General features: G+C 46.4%; 2 protein-coding genes across 3 annotated transcripts; one reads left to right on the top strand and one right to left on the bottom strand.

The window, feature by feature from the left end:
- The first annotated feature begins 1,249 nt into the window (after positions 1-1,249).
- LOC117222847 (uncharacterized) lies at positions 1,250-14,856 on the top strand. Of its 2 annotated transcripts, XM_033474831.2 has the most exons (10): positions 1,250-1,503; positions 4,503-4,664; positions 6,277-6,649; positions 6,737-7,177; positions 7,472-7,656; positions 10,084-10,213; positions 10,863-11,003; positions 12,428-12,612; positions 12,675-12,898; positions 14,135-14,856. In XM_033474831.2, exons 1-10 carry the CDS (start codon positions 1,489-1,491, stop codon positions 14,244-14,246), a joined length of 1,968 nt encoding a protein of 655 aa, XP_033330722.2. In that variant the 5' UTR covers positions 1,250-1,488; the 3' UTR covers positions 14,247-14,856. The 2 variants fall into 2 exon arrangements, with proteins under 2 accessions (XP_033330722.2, XP_033330730.2); XM_033474839.2 differs by lacking the exons at positions 1,250-1,503; positions 4,503-4,664 and adding an exon at positions 5,559-6,150.
- wus (TM2 and DnaJ domain-containing protein wurst) lies at positions 14,847-19,397 on the bottom strand. The gene is made up of 5 exons (XM_033474980.2): positions 18,547-19,397; positions 18,220-18,367; positions 16,853-17,217; positions 16,671-16,778; positions 14,847-15,504 (listed from the first exon to the last, which is right to left on the bottom strand). The coding sequence occupies exons 1-5, from the start codon at positions 18,847-18,849 to the stop codon at positions 15,265-15,267; spliced, it is 1,164 nt and encodes a 387-aa protein (XP_033330871.2). The 5' UTR covers positions 18,850-19,397; the 3' UTR covers positions 14,847-15,264.
- Between the last annotated feature and the right edge of the window lie 438 nt (positions 19,398-19,835).

Genomic DNA, 19,835 nt, shown 5'->3' with positions numbered 1-19,835 from the left:
TAGTAAGTTTTTACGATTGTCACGAGTTCTCGGATGGAGGAAAAAACTGCGACTAAACGTAATTTTGGACGTGATGAAACTGCCGCAGAAACGTTTCGAACAATCTCAGAAACGGATTTTACACTGATTACTAGACCGCGGATCTTTTGGCAAAATAAGATCTTTCGATGTTAACTCTAGCAAACAGAAGTTTGGTAAAAACGTACTTTTTTTCGTTTAATCATGTCAATACATAAAAAATAACGCGGCTTTACGCATTATTTGTTAATTTGGTAAATATTTTATTTCATTATAATATATTGTATTTATTAATTTAGTAAATATTTTATTTTATTATAATATATTGTATTTATCAATTTAGTAAATATTTTATTGTATTATAATATATTTTATTTATTATTTCTATTTATTGTTATTATTATTATTATTATTTATAATATATACAGTGATTCAATTCGAAAGTACATAGTATAAATTGCGTCGAGAGATTTGGAAGTTACAACAAAATTTATCATTGTTGCTACACGATTCGTATCCGATAATTCCGTCAAGACAATTATCGCGATATAAATGCATAAAACCCGCGATCAACCGACTACCATCCGCTCAAAAAAGCGCCGCGGCGATTCGTATCTACGAATGAAATATGCATCCGCAACGCTAAATACATAATCAACGGGCCTCGATGTGGCCCTGCGCTGCTCTCGCGAGCGCGTCGAATAAAATTGCCATCGGTTTTGCTCGGCCGTCGAGCACGGGGCGCTTTCTCGCGAAGAAGCACGGAACGCGGTCAATTTTGAACACTATTTTTAGTAAGTTCGGATTTTCTAATTGATCTTGAATCAGCGGCGCGTCGAAGCACGTGCACGCGTCTCATCGGTCGACCGGCGTGTTACCGGGCAAAAATAGATCGAAAATATATCGAGGGAGAGAACGCACCGCCGAGCCCGCACACGTCGAGCCGAACTTTCCTCGATGTCTCGAGGACGGGTATCGACACCGATCGAACAGATGAATCATCGCCGCGTTCGACACGTCGCTCGCGTTTTCCCGAAGACCGACGCCGCGAAAAAGGAAAATCTCTACCATCGTTTTCCATTGACTCTTGGTCACTCGAGGGAACTAACACCTGGCTGAAATCCGCGGCTGCGCGGACGAAACGGCGTGCCGCACGGTCCTCGTGATACTTACAGAGCGAGGGTGCGAATTAAACTTTGGCCCAGTATCCAATCAACCCTTAGCCGAGCCGATCGGATCAAACGATCGCCCGATGGAACTAGCAATGCGTTGGACGCTCCTCGTCGACGCATTCGCTATAAGCAACTGGATGATCCCGAGCCGCGGTCTCTTACGCAGTGAACATTCGAAGATGTGCGGCGGCCGTGTGTCGCCGAAAGTTTGAGGGGATAGTGTTACGCGATCAAAACGCTCGATCTATAGGCGATCTAATTACCCATGTGAGACCGTGTGGTGTCCCGTTTGCGCTAGATGGAATGGAAACAGGTAAAACAGCGTCGGTGCTAAAGTTTTCGCGACGGAAGAAGCGTGGAAGCGGACTCGAGAAGAAAGCGCCGCGATTCGTTACGCGTTAACGGGCCGCTAAAGTGTCACGGTCACGATTATTAGGCGGCAAATTTACGGATCGCGGCGGAGTCTCTCCGGTCGACCTCGTTTAAAATTAAACCGAACCCCCGGTCAGTGTACACGGCAGAGGAACCGATCCACTTCTAAGCGCGCGCGAACCGCGCCGAGCCGCGCCGCGCCGTCGTATCGTGGACGGCCGTTTCGTTCCCGAGGTTATTATCTCGCCTTTGAAATGTGTCAATGACACTGCGTCGCACGTGATTATCAACGAGACGCACGATTAACATTCCCGATGAACTCGCGTGCGTGTTCGCGTATATACTTCGTTCGACGACCTTCGCCGGTTCGCGCCGGGCTCCCTTATGAATTTTCATTAATCGCCGCGTTGTATTTGGAAAGTACGACTCATAACACGCCTCTTAATAATACCCTTACGATAGTTGCCCGGTCTCCGCAACGCGATAATGGCCAGACGGCTTGTCGTTCCCGGAATTTATAGTGGAGCCGACGAAGCGGCGATCCAAGCCGGCTTTCGAGACGCTCAGCATTTTTGCGCTCGCCGACCACTGCGAATTAATAATTCTCTCGGATAGTTTCATCCGCGGCAAAGAATTCGCAAATATTTTCATCGGATTCGACGGTCGTTTAGTCAGCGGTGTGTATTTAAACGGGGTTTTCGATCGGATCGAATCGAACCGCCCGCCCGCGCGCGCATCGCTTACGTTCGAAAATATCTGCATCGCGATCGTAGATCTTTCGTTTAAAGTTTATCGATCGCGATTCTCCGCGACGCGGTCGATCGGAACAACAGGTCGGAAAAACGCGTACCCGTTTCTCTTGTTTATGCATGCGCATCCATTATGCGCTGCAACAGCGGAAGGATTTAATTAGATATTATGCAATCGCGGTTACGATCAGATCTAAGAACGCGTCTAAAAGTCAATATTAATCGGTTCGCGGCGTCGCCAGGCTGCTGCACATTCGTCCGCGTCGTATCTGGCGCCCGCAAAAGCTGTTAAATCGAGAAATCGGTTAAATCGTTGACACGCGACCCCGACGCACCGAGGCAGACATTCGCGAGACGGTGCGAACATTTCGGAACTAGTCTAATCCCTCACGGTCCGCGTCGCAGTGTCTGGAAACAACTCGGAAATTAGCTGCACTAAATATAAAACTGCGCCGATATCGATGGCTCCGCACTTTCGAACGCTTTCTCGGCCGTTCCGAGTCCTAGCGTCGAAAAATATTTACCGAGATGCGGCTTTTCTCGCGTGTACTTCGCATTCAAAACACACGGGATACTGTTAGCGTAGGATTAATCGTTTCCGTTGCACGTGAAATATCGTGCAGCGATGAAAATACGAAAAGTCGGCGGCGATCGAGGCACGGCAGGCGATCCTCCGGAGAAAGAGAGAGAGAGAGAGAAAGAGAGACAGTGTCAGGAGTTCGGAAGATCGATAAACGGCAGGAGTCGAGCGTGGCATAATCGATGGATTCCCGTGCATCCGAGAATTCAAAATATTGGCTTAACGCCAGAGCCGGGAACGACAAGCCTCTCGGGCAAATGTAACGCCGCCAAAATAAGCACGCGGAATCGGCCCCGGCGCAAAAGGACGACGAGTCTACGCCGAAAGGTTACCGAGGCCCCGGTTGTGTTCACGCATGCGGATACACCGGGCTCGCGATTCGGGAATACCTATCGAAGTCACGAATCCCGATTGCGGTAACCTGTCGAATGAACTTAACCCCTTAACGTGCACGCTCGAGTTAGCTCGAGCGCGCTAAACAGGCCAAACTGTGCACACTCGAGATAATTCGAGCGGCGTTCTATTTTATGCTGCTATAATTTTTCACACTCGAATATAATCGAGAATTGAAAATAAGAATGTGAAAGCAAAGAAAAAAAATCGTTTTATTATGTGATATTTATCATTAACATGGGCTATAACACTTATTTGCTCAAGAATAAAATATAGCCTTTTTCCATGGAACAAAAGCGCAGTACATAAAAATTCCACCACATCAATGTTTCACCAACGCCAAAAAAAGAATCGCCCACAAGATATTGCGCTGTGTGTTGTGCTAAAAGAGATAGCAAAGGAAAAAGGAAAAGAAAAGAGAGTCGTTACATGCGTAATAGTTGCAATGTTGGGCTATGTGCTGCACCTTGTTTCGAAATATATATCACACAAAAGAAAATTTTGATTAATTTTATAAATACTAGTATTGTTATTATTTATGTTTTAAAAGTATAAATAAATATTTTTACTGATAATAATGTTTATTCTGAAAAATGGGAATTCGACAAGAAAGATAAAAAAAGTCGATGTGCGTGTAATATTACAATATTCGACTATTTTCTGCAATGTTATCAAAATCCAAAATTGCAATAAAAATTTTGATTATTTTTGTATTTTTGTAATTTCCTTGCCAAGACAACGTTCTAAATTGTGTTTTTTTACATTAGAAAAAATTGACCTTTTTGGGCCGGCCTTTTTCAAAAAAACTGTGCATTAAGGGGTTAATGTGCCAGGGGGGAACGGGTTCGATTCTCCACTTCGAGAAGATTTTTCTCCACGTAGATTTAAGTCGTTCGCCAGCCATTCCCCGGGAACCGTCCACCTGTGGGACGCCACAGGGTGCTCTGGAAACCGGTGGTTCTTGGCCGGAGCACGAGATCGATTTTCAAAGGAGATACAGCGCGAAAAACTGCTAAACGTTCGAGAAACTTGTAAAAGCGACAGGGCGTCGGAGCGTCTAACGTTCGCGCGAACATTCGACAAGCATGAGCGCGCTTCGTCGTTTCGGCCAGGAAATGTCGCTTTCCAGAAGCGCCGCGATCCATCGGGCAAGAACCGATCCTGATAGAGATCGGTTGCAGTATCGGGAAGGGATCTTGAGAATTCTCGTGTTCGCAGCACTCGATGGAGCACTCCGGAACGACATTGGCGAGGAGTCGCAAATTACCGAACACCACCACCGTTGTTGCCAGCTCGGGACGAGCGGCTGTGTCCAGCGGGATCAAGTACGGTCTCGGAAACGGTCTACTGGTCTCGTCGGTGCAGCGAAACGTTCTGCAAGTAAGCGATTCTCGGCGTTCCCGGCAGGCATTTGCATGTCTAACGAGGGAGATCCTACCGAGTCATCGCGGCTCGATCAATCTACGCGCGGATGTTTATGAACTGTTTCACGTGCACGGACCTTGCCGATGTTTTCGATCACGGCGACGTCGCTCTGTCGGAGTAGGAGCCGAAGACGAAGCGTGTTCCGGAGTCGAAGCGAGCGGAACCGTCGAGGGAATACGTGGTCGCGCGTTGCGTCACACAGGTGCCCCGCCTCGCCTCGGTTAATTACGAGGCGGCGGAAAAAGGAAAAAAGAAACGCGTAATTGTCGTCCGGAACGAGCAGAGATCGGCGGTCGGTTAGCCGGCGGCGGCGACGACGACTCGCGGAACGGATTGCCCGCGTACGGCTCGCGAATCGCTCGCGAACAAGCTTCGATAACGCCGGGTACACGCGCAGACTAGCCCGAACGAGCGGCGCGAGGACTTAACCGACATATAAATAGCGTTTAGTTGAAACGGATGCGGTAGAACTCGCGTGCACGTCTTGCGAGGCGATCCGGAAGGCACGGCTCGCTTTCCAAGGAACCTTCTCCTACTCCGGCACGCACCGCCGATACTCGGTGCCCCCGTGATCCGCGACACCGAATCGCGACAAACCGACGACCAGTCAGTGATTTGCGAGAGTTTCCGCGGATACGTTCGTGTTCCGACCACGCTTTCGCCCACTTTCCTACAGAGATTTGGCCGAGACCGTCTCCTCGCAGCGCGACTCTCGTAAGTGTTACTGCGAATCACCGTACCCCGCTCTCTCGTCGAGATTTTCGCACGTTGTTCTACGAAAGAGAGCCTCTCTCGTCGCTTGACGTCAGTCGCTTGCTGACGGATTCGTCAGCGTCGATCCCTCGCGCGTTCGTACTTTTGCCATTTTCGAATCGACCTACTGCGCGCGACGAAACGGAAGAACGTCTTGCCGATTGCCTTGTTTCGCGTAATTAACGCTGTCTTTTTACCAAACGAATTCTACAGAATGATTAAACGGACTGAACGTTGGAAAGAATTTAAAGGAAAATTTCGAAAGCTCGACCGCTTCGATACGAATCATTTTAAATCGCGAGCTCGGAAGGGTGTCCTTTACTCCCGCCGGTGAAAAAACAGCGTTAAAGATAGATAAACGCGTGTTCCACGCAGACAAACTTTTGCTGTCCACGCATTCGCTCGAAGTCGCGCGAAATCGTTTGACATTCGGGACAGCCCCGGGTATGTCAACATGAATGTTGTGATATGTTTTTCACAACCTTTGCGTTCCCGGCGACGTGCGAGAACTTAGTTCGGTACGTTCGACGCCGAAGTAACGTTCGCGTGTTTTAAATGTTACCGGAAAGTAACATGCTCGGGGATTTATCGGCTGCACAGTTTTTCGTTCCGTAACTTTCACACCGCCGGGCGAATTAAGTTCGGGGATCGAGGGATGGATCGGGGTTGCTGCGGAATGCAGAAAAAGGTAAAGGTGTTGCCGTCGCGTTGACCCGTTGCGACCGCGACGGCGAGGTAACCGGGACGGGATGGGGGGAAGGGAGGGGTGCCGAAAGGTTCGTTTAATATGCACACGTATGGTGATCCCGAGCAGAAATCCCGGCGGATTCTGGACGATGGCTGGCAGGTAAACGGTCTCCAGGCGGCCCGTGTAAAGTGCAGCTCTCCGGTAAAGGGCAGGACCTGCACCGTGAACAACTACAGCATCGTCGCCTCTAGGGGAGAGCTTGCTCGAAATAACTGCGCAGCGAGAGAGACGCCGGCGCCGTGTATCGCGAACAAGAGGAACAACACGATCCTCGACGCATCCGCGTGCAGCCGAGGCGCCGTGCGCCGCGACGCCTTTCTCGAGCGAGAGTTCCCGAGGAAACAGCTCCCCGAAGACGCGGCCAGGTCGAACGGCGTCGGCAAACTCGGCCAGCGGACCATTCGCAAGTCGTTCTCCGTTCCCTTGAATCTCACGGAAGGTATATTATATATATACCTCCGGCGTTCGATCCCGGATTGATTTCGCGTCGGTGTGTTTGGTGTCCAATTTCATTTTGAATCATCAGGTGTTCCGAGCCGCGAGAAGCCGAGAAGGTCACCCGAGGATGGTATACTGAAACGATCCTCGGGCTTGTTGGCGAATCTCACGCACTCGGTCAGCCGGTTCACGGAGTGGGGAGCAAAGGACGAGTCGGCGAAGCAAGGGAAAGCCGGCTCCTCGCACCTCTATCGCTCGGAGACCACCGGCGGACCGAGCAAGTACTCGACCTTGAAGGGATACTTCTCGATCTTGAGCAGCGTTACCGGCGACCACCGCCCAGCCCGGCAAACTCTCGGACGTTCGCCGAGCTGCCAGACGCTGCCGATCGAACGGAAGAAGAAGACCGGCGGCCGCGTCAAGAAATCGGTCTCGTTCAGCTCGGACACCAGCTTCCAAGAGAGAAGATCGCACCTAGGCAGAGGGGCCGTTCACGAGGTCAAAGTCTACCACAAGGGCGTCCTGCAAGGTAGGCCGTTTCCGTTTCCGAACGAATATATAACACGTCAGCGGCGGGACCGACGGTGACTTTTAACGCTGGGATTTTCCGCGGCGATCTTTGGCGTCACTGTTTTCTTTGGAAGTCCTTCAAGAGGGCGAACTTCGAGCGCGCGTTCGACGCGCCTGCCTGCAAACAGGCTGGCGCCACGAATCGCTCGGTTCGCGTTGATACGCGTTAACGGATATCGAAACTTTGGCTCGCTGTTTTAAATGAGACCGAGTGGCGGATGGTTTTTGTGACGAGCCTGCTGTTGATCGACAGATCGGAACGCGCGCGACAACACCAGAAAAGTGCCGCCGTCGTGGGAATCATCCTCCGAGGGCCGATCGGCCTTCTTGAGGGCCGCCAGAGATGCCGATGACGAGGCGCTCGATCAAATCGCAGCGCAGGTGCAGAGATTCGGACTTGGGGACATGGACGTCAATGTGGTTGACAGCAGCGGCAGGGTGAGTAGCTTTCTTTGTTTTTTTATCCGCTTTTGTTGGACGCCGAACGCGGGCTTAAATGAACTGGAAACGCTTTCGAGAGAAAGCGGCGATGGTCCGCGTTAAAATGTTAAGTCTCGAAATCCGACGAACGGCGAAACCCTTGCTTCCGTGACAGCTTGATCATGACCGCCGCGGCGGAAAGTGTAAATTTACACCGCTAGAAGCACATCGATATCTTCCGCTGCTTGTTCCGTCTACGGTCGAGATGTGTCAGTGGTTGCCAAACTGAACGCGCTCTTCTCTTTTCGTTATTTTCGTTAGTATATTCTACGGTGCTTTGAGAATTTAACCCTTTGCACTCGAAGCCAAGTTAACGAAAAATTTAATATAGCTTTTTCTGACCCACTGTATTTCCGTTTTATATAACCTAGTGCATTTTGTACGTATGAAATTGAATTTTGTGATTGATGCAACAGTTATCCTTTCAACAGTTCGTCAAATATGAACAAATTTGATTAATAAAATTATTTTGAAACGTGACATAACAATTTTTAATGGCGCCTTGAGATCGCCATTCCAGTGGGAAGGGTTAATCTCGCTTGACGCTTGATGATCACAACGTTCCATCCAAATTCGAATGTTCTACTGTTTTAATCGAATTATAAGTTGTCTCTGTTAGGCTGAACGAGAGGATCAACCTTGATCTCAAAGAATTCGTGATTATAACGTTCCAACCAAATTCGAATCTTTGATTGTTTAAATAGAATTACAAGTTGTTTCTGTTAGGCCGAACAAGTAAAATGAACCTATAAAAATAACCTTGAGCTCAAAGAATCTTGATTCATGATTATAACGTTCCATCCAAATTCGAATGTTCTATTATTTAAATAGAATTACAACTCGATTCTGTTATACCGAACGAGAGGATCAACTTTGATCTAAAAGAATCTTGATTCATGATTATAACGCTCCATCCAAATTTGAATCTTCCATTATTTAAATAGAATTACAACTCGATTCTGTTATACCGAACGAGAGGATCAACTTTGATCTAAAAGAATCTTGATTCATGATTATAACGCTCCATCCAAATTCGAATCTTCCATTATTTAAATAGAATTACAACTCGATTCTGTTACACTGAACGAGAAGATCAACTTTGATCTAAAAAAATCTTGACTCATAATTATAATGTTCCATCCAAATTCGAATCTTCCATTATTTAAATAGAATTATAACTCGATCCTGTGTTAGGCCGAATGAGAAGATCAACCTTGATCTCAAAGAATCTCGACTCATAATTATAACATTCCCTCCAAATTCGAATCTTCCATTATTTAAATAGAATCACAACTCGATTCTGTTACACCGAACGAGAGGATCAACCTCGATCTCAAAGAATCTTGACTCATAATTATAATGTTCCATCCAAATTCGAATCTTTAATTGATCAATTAAAATTATAAACCGCTCCTATTGCCCCGAACAAGAGAAGATTAATCTCGATCTCGAAACAATTGATTGTAAAATAAGTAAAAAAGAAATTCGCACAGAATGATCGAAACGAAGCGTTCCTCGCAAGGATTAACGCTTCCAGTAATCGTTTATTTTTTTTCTCAATGGTCGAACGAATCTCCGACGTTCAGTTTCATTGACCAACCGATGAACCGTGAATATCCGCGTCCCGAGCAAAACTTCGTATCACAAAAAGCTCGGAGAGAGCCCCTGCCCGAAGCGTTGCGGGTCACGGTCTTTGATTCGGATCGGGAATTTAGGTAGATTCGGTTTGTCGTTAATGAGTTGGCCGGCCGTGATATCGATCGTAATCAGTGCTTTCCGCGAGTCCAGATATCCTTGCCAACTTGTCGAAAATCATCGGTGCCGGATCCCAGCATCGTATAAAACAGAGCGAGGTTTACGGAGCAGAAGTTTGAAACTCGGCATCGATTCTTCGTTATCGAGAACGCAAGAATCGGCGGCTCCCGTTTCTGCAGGCGTACAAACGAGCCGTATCCGTTTCGGCCGAAAAGAAATCGAACGATCCTCTTTCCGCGAACGCAATTGCGGCTCTCTGACGTTATAGGCTGTCCACGTTATAGGCGCTGCCGACGAAGTAATGGCGTCTGAACGATCGCGTCAACGTCAGTAACCACTTAAATAAATTGATCTATAACACGGCTAAGCGTATTGTGCAACTTTCTAAAGCAAACAATGCGGGACAGTCGCGATCGTGGCACGGCGCTGGAACGTATCTTTCCACGACCCTTGCCACGAGCCTCGTCGACGGTGTTCCGCCGCGCGGAAACAGTCGACTCGCGGGGAAACGAGTAAGCATTATTCGACAGTTGACGCGACCCAGCGAATGACTCGTTCCTTTGAAACCGCGATTTACGTAATCGTCTCGTGCGCTAGCCCATCGTTCAGGTTGTTTGTTTGCATTGCCAGACCGCCATAAGCTACATGACAGGAAACGGTGCCTCCGCGATGCTGGAGCTGGCTCTGACGTTCGAAGGGGTGGATCCGAATATTCCGGACAACGAGGGCAACACGCCGCTGCATTTCGCGGCGCAAGCGGGTAAGCGGTTGTTATTACATTGCACATCGAAAGAGGCGAAGAAAGGAAAAAGAAACTACGCTGAAAAATACGATTTTCGCTGGTAAATACCGTTAGCAGCTTTTACCGGGGCCGCGGGTGGCTGCCGATCTTCCTCGCGAGCTCCCGAAAGAAAGCGGAGGATCGCGGCGAAACTCGCGCGAATCGCGCGTCGCGTAGCGAAAGCGAAATTCTCCGCTGTTTGAATTACGTGTTTCGAGAAACGTTCGCCGGCCGCCCCCGCGCCCGCGGCCGAAAAAACGCGGCCACGTGCTAGACATAAATTCTGTAAACAGAGCATGATTCTCGCGGCGCCGGGAAATAATATCGAGTGCTCGATAGGTGTGCGAGAGAGCGGCGTAACGAAGATTTCACGCTCGTGATGCCGTAAGCGTAACGATTCGAGAGCGCGTCACTGCCGCCAGAAATAACCGGCGTACTTGGATACTCGAAAGACGCGTGGTCCGCGGTTGTGACGCGCGTCCACGGACGTTTCAAGCCAAAACACGCGGTTCTCGAACGCGCGTTTAGCTACCTGAAATAAGCGAGCACACTCGAATCCGCGAAGGACACCCTCGCGATCCCGCCGACTTTCGACCCTCGATTTCATCGACTTTTCCCCTCGGCGCAGGCCAAACGGAGTGCCTGAACATCCTGCTGCAGAGGTGTCCCGACATCGAAGTGGACGCCAGGAACGCTTCCGGTTTCACGCCGCTGATGAAGGCCGCGCTTCAAGGACGAACCAAGTGCGCGAAGATTCTGTTGTTCGCCGGTGAGTAGGCTCTTTAAACGGTCAACTGTGACAAATCTCTTTGAATAATTTGTGTGTTACTACTCTAAGCGTGCTTTATGTGTTTGATTTTCTTCATGCTTCGTTTAAATGTAACGCTTTTAGAAAATATTTCATTTAATAAAGAATATCGAAGCACGGCGGACGTATATTTAAGATCGCTTGAAAAATGGTTTTATTTTTCTTTTCTAACTGGAGCAAATGACTTCATTCTTTTTTTTAGATGATAGAGAACTAGTTTGCTAGACAACGACTCTGATACTTTTTTTTTTTAATTTTGCGATTACTTGGAATGACAAGAAAATTAAAAAACTCATGTTTCTCGACTTTTTTTATCCGAGCCTTTCTGTAGCGAAAATTTGTAGATCTTGGTAAGTTATATGCATGATGAAAATTTTTCATCGAAATCGGTTAATACAAAGACAAGTTGCAAGCGTCAAAAGATTTAAAAAAAAATCTGCAGATTCCTCACACTTATTGGTCGGAAGTGTCAAAATTCGGAAGAAAACTGCGATTTTTGCGTTCTTTAATTTCTTACAGCTCCTGTCAAGGTCAACCAATATCGATGAAATTTTCAGCATGCGTGTAACTTACCGACATCTACAAAACGCATTTTTTAAATTTTCGTAACAAGCTCAGATAAAAAAATTGATAAACATGAGTTTTTTTACTTTCTTTCTCATTCCAATTATATAGTACCAAAATTTGAAAAATGTGTTAGAAGCATTGTCTAGTAGACTGACCTCTGTATCGTCTAAAAACAATTCAAGTCATTTAGTCCAGTTTTTAAAAAAATTATACCATTTATCAAGTAGTCTCAAATATATCTCCGCTACCGTATATCCTTCTTTTAGCTGTTTTTGACGAGTATACTCGTCATTAACAAATGACAATATTTTCTCGAAATAAAAAGTTTCACGTCTTTTATTCCAAAGTTGTCGAAATTGTAACAACTCTCCCATAAAAATAAATAAAAAATAAAAAGAAAGCGAATAAATTGCAAAACCCAAGCAGACATAATGAAAGCGGTAGAAGATTTAAATAAATGCAGTCTTTCGATCGTTGCAGAGGAACACGCGTTGATTACTATCAGAGCTCGATAGATTTAATGTTAACCCTTTGCACTCGAAGCCATTTTAATTGTAAATCTAAGTTAAATTTTCTGACTTATAGTATTTCCATTTTATAAAGCGCATTTCATGCATATGAAATTGAGTCTTGTGACTCGTTCAACAGTAAGACTTTTAACAATCTTTTATATCTAAGCTTTGATAATGTAACAATTATCTTGGCACGTAGCGTAACAATTTTAGCGGTGCGTCAGAATCACCACTCGAGTGCAAATGCGGTTGGATCTCTTAGTTCGAGGAGACGTTTCTTGGAATGTTTTCCATCGCTCTGTCCAGGTGCGAATCCGACCTTGCGAGATCACGGAAGAGGGCTGCGGGCAGAGCAGTGGGCCAGATTCTGTGGCAGGTACGTCTGTGCCGAGGTGATCGAGAGGTTCGCCAGACACCGGCTTTTGGAAAGGTCGACCTCCTGCAGGTGGGGCAGCGAACCCGAGCTGGCGGCCAAGGTTTTGCAAGGAAAGGTATTTCGAATCTCGGTCGCGTTCTACGCGGGGATGGTAACGGAGATTTTTTATTGGCGCAGGTCATACCTATTCCCACGACGCCGCTCTCGCCACCATCTTCGGGGTTCAAGTCGAAGATTAGGAAAGTATTTCGCACAACTTCCGGGCCGGACCGAAACTTCTCGCTGGTCACGCAGCTGACCAGCGCCGCCCTTTGCGCCAGCAGCCCCGCTTTACCGAAAGCCAGCGAAGTTCCTCCTGTGGTGAAAAGTCTGCTACGTCCGCTCAGCGTCCCGCAGCTCAGGTATTTCTTCCACGTTCGTTTAATTAAACGCAATACGAAAAATTATTTGGACATTTGATTATTTTCCTCTAACTCGCTGTGGGCTGGCGATCGCTTCTTCGCGTGTGCTTGATTTATTTCAAAGTTGTATCTGCGACTATAATTAACACTAAACCTACCGATCTCCGAAAGTGACTAACGAATGTTGCTTTATAAAAGTGACAAAAACTGAATTTATTGAAAACTTTCGTTCGTTTCTTTCATAATGTAACTTTTGTAGAGGAATTTATACAATCGTTTCTTAATCCTTACAGAGCGGTACAACGATATGTCATTTATTATTATCTCGAATGTAACAATATACTATATAATATAATAATATACTATAATATACTATATATACTAGTATATATACTATATACTATAATATACTATAATATAATAATATACTATATAATATATAGTATAATATACTATAAGATTTATTTTATTAATATTTTTAACACTTTCACGACCGCGACAAAAAGAAATTTCATAAAATTAAAGTATTTCATTCGATTAAATAAAAATTGCAAAGCGAACTTATATATCATATACAGCATCGATTACTTCTTCAACATTCGCATCTCTTGCAGATCTTAATAAAATTAAGCAATCATTTTTAATTTTTGAAAATTGGAAGTGGAAGATTTCTCCATTCGGTCGTCAATCGACTGAATTTAAAACGAAGAGACCTCCCCGTTCGGTTGGCTAAGTGTTAATACATAAAATTTGTATCTCTTCGTGTTCTCCTTGATGAATTTCGTAATCATTATTTCTCGCACAACATTTGTATCTTCCTTCTCAAACCTCAACCAAATCGCATCAACTTGGCACAGCGTTTCTCACTCGGAACATTTTCGGCCTGCACAAAAAGTGTCGTGAAAGAGTCTTGATAATTTGAAAAACAAGAAAACAAGAAACGCGATTGCGATCGTTTCGACCAGCATGGTAGGTTTAGTGTTAACAACCATATTATCGTATTCCTTCACGTTTACAATTCCTTATTCGATCGGGTGTCATCTCCAGGACAGCCTTATCTTTCAATTTGCTTCTTAATCCTAAAGCGGACGGACCAAAAAGAACATGTTTCCGTCAGCCCTGTGCTGCGACGACGTACCCTAACTCTTTCCGCGTAAACTGGCTCTCATCGGTGTTCAAAAAGCTTCGAATACATGACTGTTGCTATCATAACCGGTTGCATCTGACGCTTTGCAGGGTAACATTGGTGTCGGCGCAAGACTTCCTCGACCAATCGAAGGAGAAGTCGAGCTTCGCGGAGAAGATCGAGGCGATAAAGCCGTCGCGGTCGAAGAAGAAAAACAAATAAACCGTTAGGCATTGATATCACCTGCACGGGGAAAATTAGTATTTCGTTCCGTGAAACAGCGAGCTTGGAGACGAAGGCGGCCTCCGCCGCGCCGTTACCGCGCTCAAAAACGCGACCGCCCCCGATCCGCCGAGTCTCGACGAGATTTTTCGTCCCGATTTTTCTCCTCGTGCGCGGTTTATTTGAGCGTCGTTGCACGGCGTAAACGCTGCTCCAGATTGTTTTCAATGGGAATGATGTGTGGATAAGGGTGTAAGCGTCCGAAGCGGTCGGACTTTATTTTTGGTTTACGATCTCGGTGGTCCGTGGCGGCGGGCAGGAAGCCGCTTGCGGAACGTGTCGAAACTCGGGAACGCCGAACGCTCGGAGTCGGAATCGGCTAAGGTCGTGCTGACTCACCGAATAACGGGAGAGAAATAGACGAGAAATAGTTTTTGAAACGTCGGTGTCCCGGCAAAGGCCCGTCTCTTTTTACGTAGGCGGAGTGAATCCGCTTCGGAACCGTGTTTACCTCGCTATGCCACCGCGGGCGTGTGCGAACCGCTACGCGGTATTTTATACCAACGCGGTGATCGCCGTAACAACTTTTAAATAAATGTCTTGATATCAACATCGCTATATTCATTGGATACGCTGTCGAGACGGAAACGTTCGGCTCTCCTCCTCGGCCGACCAACAGCGACGTTGTAAGAAAAATATATACATACATACATACATCCATATACATATTATATATATCGCTCTTTCGTCTCTCCCATTTCTATATTTACACTAACGAACTTCTAATTCCGTTCGAAACGGGACACGGTAACGAGGTAGAATGAGATCGCTTCGTCCTCCGAATCTCGTGCACCTCGTCGATCGAAACTGACGCGTTTAACCCGCAACTGATTAGGTAGATTGTACAACGTATTTATTATATAGCTTAGTTTGAAAGGGCGGATATTTAAAAAAGAGTATCGTTATCCACCCGATTGATTGAGGGTTAAACGAACGCAAGGGAGAGAGAACCGCCGATTCACCGATCGCCGGAGTCGACGACGTTCTCGTCGTCGTCGCTCTTTCTGTTGCGGCGTTGCCTCCGGTTCTTCGCCTTCGAGAGGATATCGTACGCCTGCTGGATCTCCATGAACTTCTCCTGAGCCTCCCGTCTCTCCTGCTCCGAGCCTTTGATCTTGTCCGGATGATTGTCCCGCGAAAGTGCCCTCCAACGAGCGGTCACTTCCTTCTGCGTGGCCGTCTGCGATAAACCCAGCACCTGCGGAACAATCGTGATCGTAACAACGATTCGACGACGGCTCGATGTTCCGGGAACGGTTTTAACCCTTAGCACTCCGAACCATTCTGGACGTTGGTTACCAGCTACTCAGCGCCACTTTTCGGCAGAAACGGGCATTTACAGACCCTGGTATTATTTAGCATGGTTTTGGAACTAACTAACATATTATAATGATATTGGACATATATGAATCGGCTGAAATCGAGAAATTTGCAAAACAATCAATATTTTATTTTTTATAATTTTGTTATTGTTTGTTTTATAATTTTGTTTCGCTGTTGTAATCGCTATCTATGCGAACTCTTTCTCTCGTCGCCTTGTTACTTGGACGATATCACTATCACTGCTACCAAAACGACAGACCAACTGTAGAAGAAAACCTTCTACAGTTAGTCTTTCTAACATGTCTGTATAAACGTCTATCCGAAGCTCATCTTCGCTACTACTTGCGTCATGAGACTCATTCGTGTTTGAACGTTTTGCCATTGTTCTGATAAAAAATATAAATAAATACATAGGTTGAAAATTTCTAATTGTTATTACTAGCTTACAAGATGATATTTACCAAAAAAACTTTTACCAAACAATTTATTTACCAAGAGAAGAATCACTTTTCCGATTTTCTCACTCGTTAGATCTATCTATACCGCTCGACGCTTCAAACCAGACTGAGTTCAGCTTTGAAAATCTTTTCCTCCAGATTTAGATTTGCTTATTTATGATTATAAATCTCACTATACAGTGCCTTTCTTCTACAAATTTGCTCGGATCGTCGTGAGCACGCCTCTCACGTTCTCGTCTGACACAAAACCCGCTGACATTTCTTGTATTTATCTCTTAGTAATTTTACTATATTTTTAATATACTAAATATTAAAATATATTAATATATTAGAAAATATATTAGATATTAAAATATAACTATATTTTAATATAGTATTTTTATTTGATTTCTCGTGCCATTTCAAGAGAAAACTTCAGGGAAACATGCATGTCTCAAAAAGTTGCGCTGAAATAACTCAATTCCCCGTAATCGCTAATAAACTTTCATGTCCCACGAGAGGGATATGCTAGTGATCCGTGTGATATGCTAGAATTACGATGTCCCACAAGAGGGGACAGCGGAGTGCAAAGGGATAAGCATACCTTGTACGCGTTTATTTCACCCCGAGGATCGGTCAGGTCGATCAGTTGCGCCCACGTTGCCCAGAAACCCTGATGCACCGCCTGGTTCCAGGTCGCCTCGAGACTAGCCTAACGAAAGTAAACGATTCGTGAGACGTTTCGCGTGTCACGTGTGCGAGTTTTCCAGCTGTTGAAAGACTCACTTTGAGATCGAGCCATATAGGAGAGGTCAAGAAATGCCGGATCGCCTCCGATAGCTTGATCTCCTCGCCCTCGCTGTCGGTCACCACGGCGTTGAAATAGAAGTAGCTGACCAACAGGGATATGTAGAAAGCGGCGGCCAAGGTCAGATAAAACAGCCTGCGAACCAAGCCCTTCTTTTTCCTTGGCTTCAGCCGCCATTCCTTGCTGAACGTGTCGAAGCTCCACGCGGAAGCTACGGTCATCAGGAACAGCCACATAGTGTCATCGCCGATGTACGACAAGGTCGGATAGAACAGGTACGCTGCGCCTAGAGCGAACCATATGGATCCACGCTCCCTGCCGATGTTGCCAACTACCCACACGCCTGAAAATTTCGCGGTAATTAGTATCACGGTCGAGCCTCTTGCAACAGGATTGATTCGTTCCGTGTTGTAACGGAATTAAAAGAAACCTAGAAACAGCGTAAATCAAGCAAATGCGTTCCCTGTTATGTCAAAACCGTGTTCTCCGTGTGTTCTGTCATATGCAGGGTGTTCCGTAATTATGTTAACATCGGGAAAAGGGTGATTCCTTGTGTCGCATAGGTATGGTACGCTGGAAAAACGTAATCCGATAAGGGTGCCTAAAATTATGGTATTTTCGGGAAATGAGGGGTTCCTGAGGTCATTTCAAGTAACTTTTTCCTTAGCGAAAATGCAATCTGCCGCTTTGTTTACGAGTTATCAAAGAAAAACGCTGACCAATGAGAGGAAAGCGCGGCTCGCGCGAGGCGTCCGAGCCGATCAGCGGAACTGAGCTTCGACCGTTCGTTAGCGCTGGGCGAGCTCGCCTCCCATTGGTCAGTGTTTTTCGTTAATAACTCGTGAACAAAGCCGCGGACGGCATTTTCGCTAAGGAAAAAGTTACTTCAAATGACCTCAGGCATCACCCCTCTCTCGGCGTTAACATAATTATGAAGCACCATGTATTAAGTGAAATTTCAAAACAGTAGACATGCAAGAGATAAATTTGAAGTATTATTAACGATGCCATGCAAAAAAAAGAAGGAACAAACATTGAACATTTCTGTAAAACTACAAAGTACAATTACTGCACGTCCGAATGTGCGTCTTTTGTGAACGAGCAACCGTCCACGGAATTATGTAGTTTCCAGCAAGTGCAAGCTACGCGTCGCAATATATCATATATAGAGGTGAACTAAGAATTAACGATACTTCGGTGAAATGGTATCGCAAATAAAACCGCGAAGTGCATACAAATGTAACCATTCGGCGGCCTTGCCGGTCTTATCGGGCGATTAGCTAGCTTTAAGATAAGCTTCTGCAATATCACCTTGGAGAAGCATGTATCATATACGAATACGTACCAAATGCGATGACGAATGGTGTTAAAAGCAACAGGTGACGGAAATTGATCCCGTAGACTTCGTCCTCTGGTATCGCGCTGCGATAGATCCCGGCCCACAAGTACGCAACGCCGGTTTCAGCGGCGAATCGCACCGTCGAGAACGGCGGCTGAAACATCGAACAGAATTAACGCGGGAACGGAGAACTCTGCGACGTGGTGGTCTCCAAATTCTGTGCCGCGAATTGAACGGCTAAGGACGAAGAGCAAGAAACTCGAAGGGCTTCGCGAATCGGCAAAGTTTGGGCGACCACTCGCGTTCGCTGTGGATCGTGGATCCTCCAAATACCTTGCGGTTGGTTCGAACTTTCTGTTTGAAGTCCTCGAGGAATCGAGGATCCTCGTTCGCGTCGGCCACGTACCACGGGATCATGTAAATGTCCCGGAGCCATCCGAAGCCCACGTACCCGCCGAGGGTGCTGAAGTACACGAACGCCTGCTTGTCCCGCTCCAGGTACACGTGGTGCGCCCCAAATAGGCCGCCGAACGCCCACAGCACGTACGTCCAGAACACCGATTTCCGTTTCCTCTCCATCTTCTTCGGCTCCTCATCGACACGTCCGTTCGCCACGTTCGTCCTCGTTGCTTCCATTGCGGCCCGACTCCCGAAACGAATCACGCATAAGGCGAATTAACGATCGAATACGAAACCGGCATTTGCGGGACGACCTCTTGGTCGCCGATCGTCGTTAACTGGAACGCAAGTGCGACAAACACCAATCAGTCATACGAAACCTGACCGACGCGCTTCTATTCGTCTTCTTTGTCAGCCAGCACACATGCACAAACAACGCTTTCGTGCCGCATATATCAAACGGCGCGACGTTTCTCGGTATTGTTTCTGCACGCGGCCAGGAACATCTGCCCGCTTTATGCGACTTCTTTCGTAAATTGCACGCTCGAGATCGTTCGACCTCTGATACGTGTCCTTGTTTGTCGGCGGCGTTTCGAGAACTACCGGAGCTGGTTCAGCCAAGCCGCCGGTTCGGACTGTTTGTGGTTCAACGTTCTCTCAGGTGTAACGGTACCTGTGCAGGGGCGTACCTACCGAACGCCGTGTGTTCCGATCGTCGATCGAACATACAGCGACGGAAACAGGTTCCACGAAAAATTCCGGATGAATTTCACGTCCGACGAGCCGCGACTCCTGCTGCAAAAGCGCAGTACAGTAATGTCTCTCTAATTGACGCTCAAATTGTTCACAGAAATGGACGATTTGGGAGGAGGAGACACGATTATTCGAGCCTTGTAGCCCGTTTTTACAATTGTTGAGAATCAATGACCATAAAAACGACCCTAAAAGCTCGAATATTCGTATCTCCTCTTCCCAAATTGTCCATTTTCGTGAACAATCCGAGCGTCAGTATGGGGGACATTACTGTACACGTATATCAAGATCCGTGTATTTCAGTACAGTAATGTCTCTCTAATTGACGCTCGAATTGTTCACAGAAATGGACGATTTGGGAAGAGGAGACACGATTATTCGAGGCTTGTAGCCCGTTTTTATAATCGTTGAGAATCAATGACCATAAAAACCGTCCTAAAATCTTGAATATTCGTATCTCCTCTTCCCAA

Source organism: Megalopta genalis, chromosome 1 (assembly GCF_051020955.1).
Source record: "Megalopta genalis isolate 19385.01 chromosome 1, iyMegGena1_principal, whole genome shotgun sequence".
In the NCBI taxonomy this organism is placed as follows: Eukaryota; Metazoa; Arthropoda; class Insecta; order Hymenoptera; family Halictidae; genus Megalopta; species Megalopta genalis.
The sequence above is the reverse complement of the archived record's forward strand: the minus strand, read 5'-3'. Positions and strand labels throughout refer to the sequence as shown.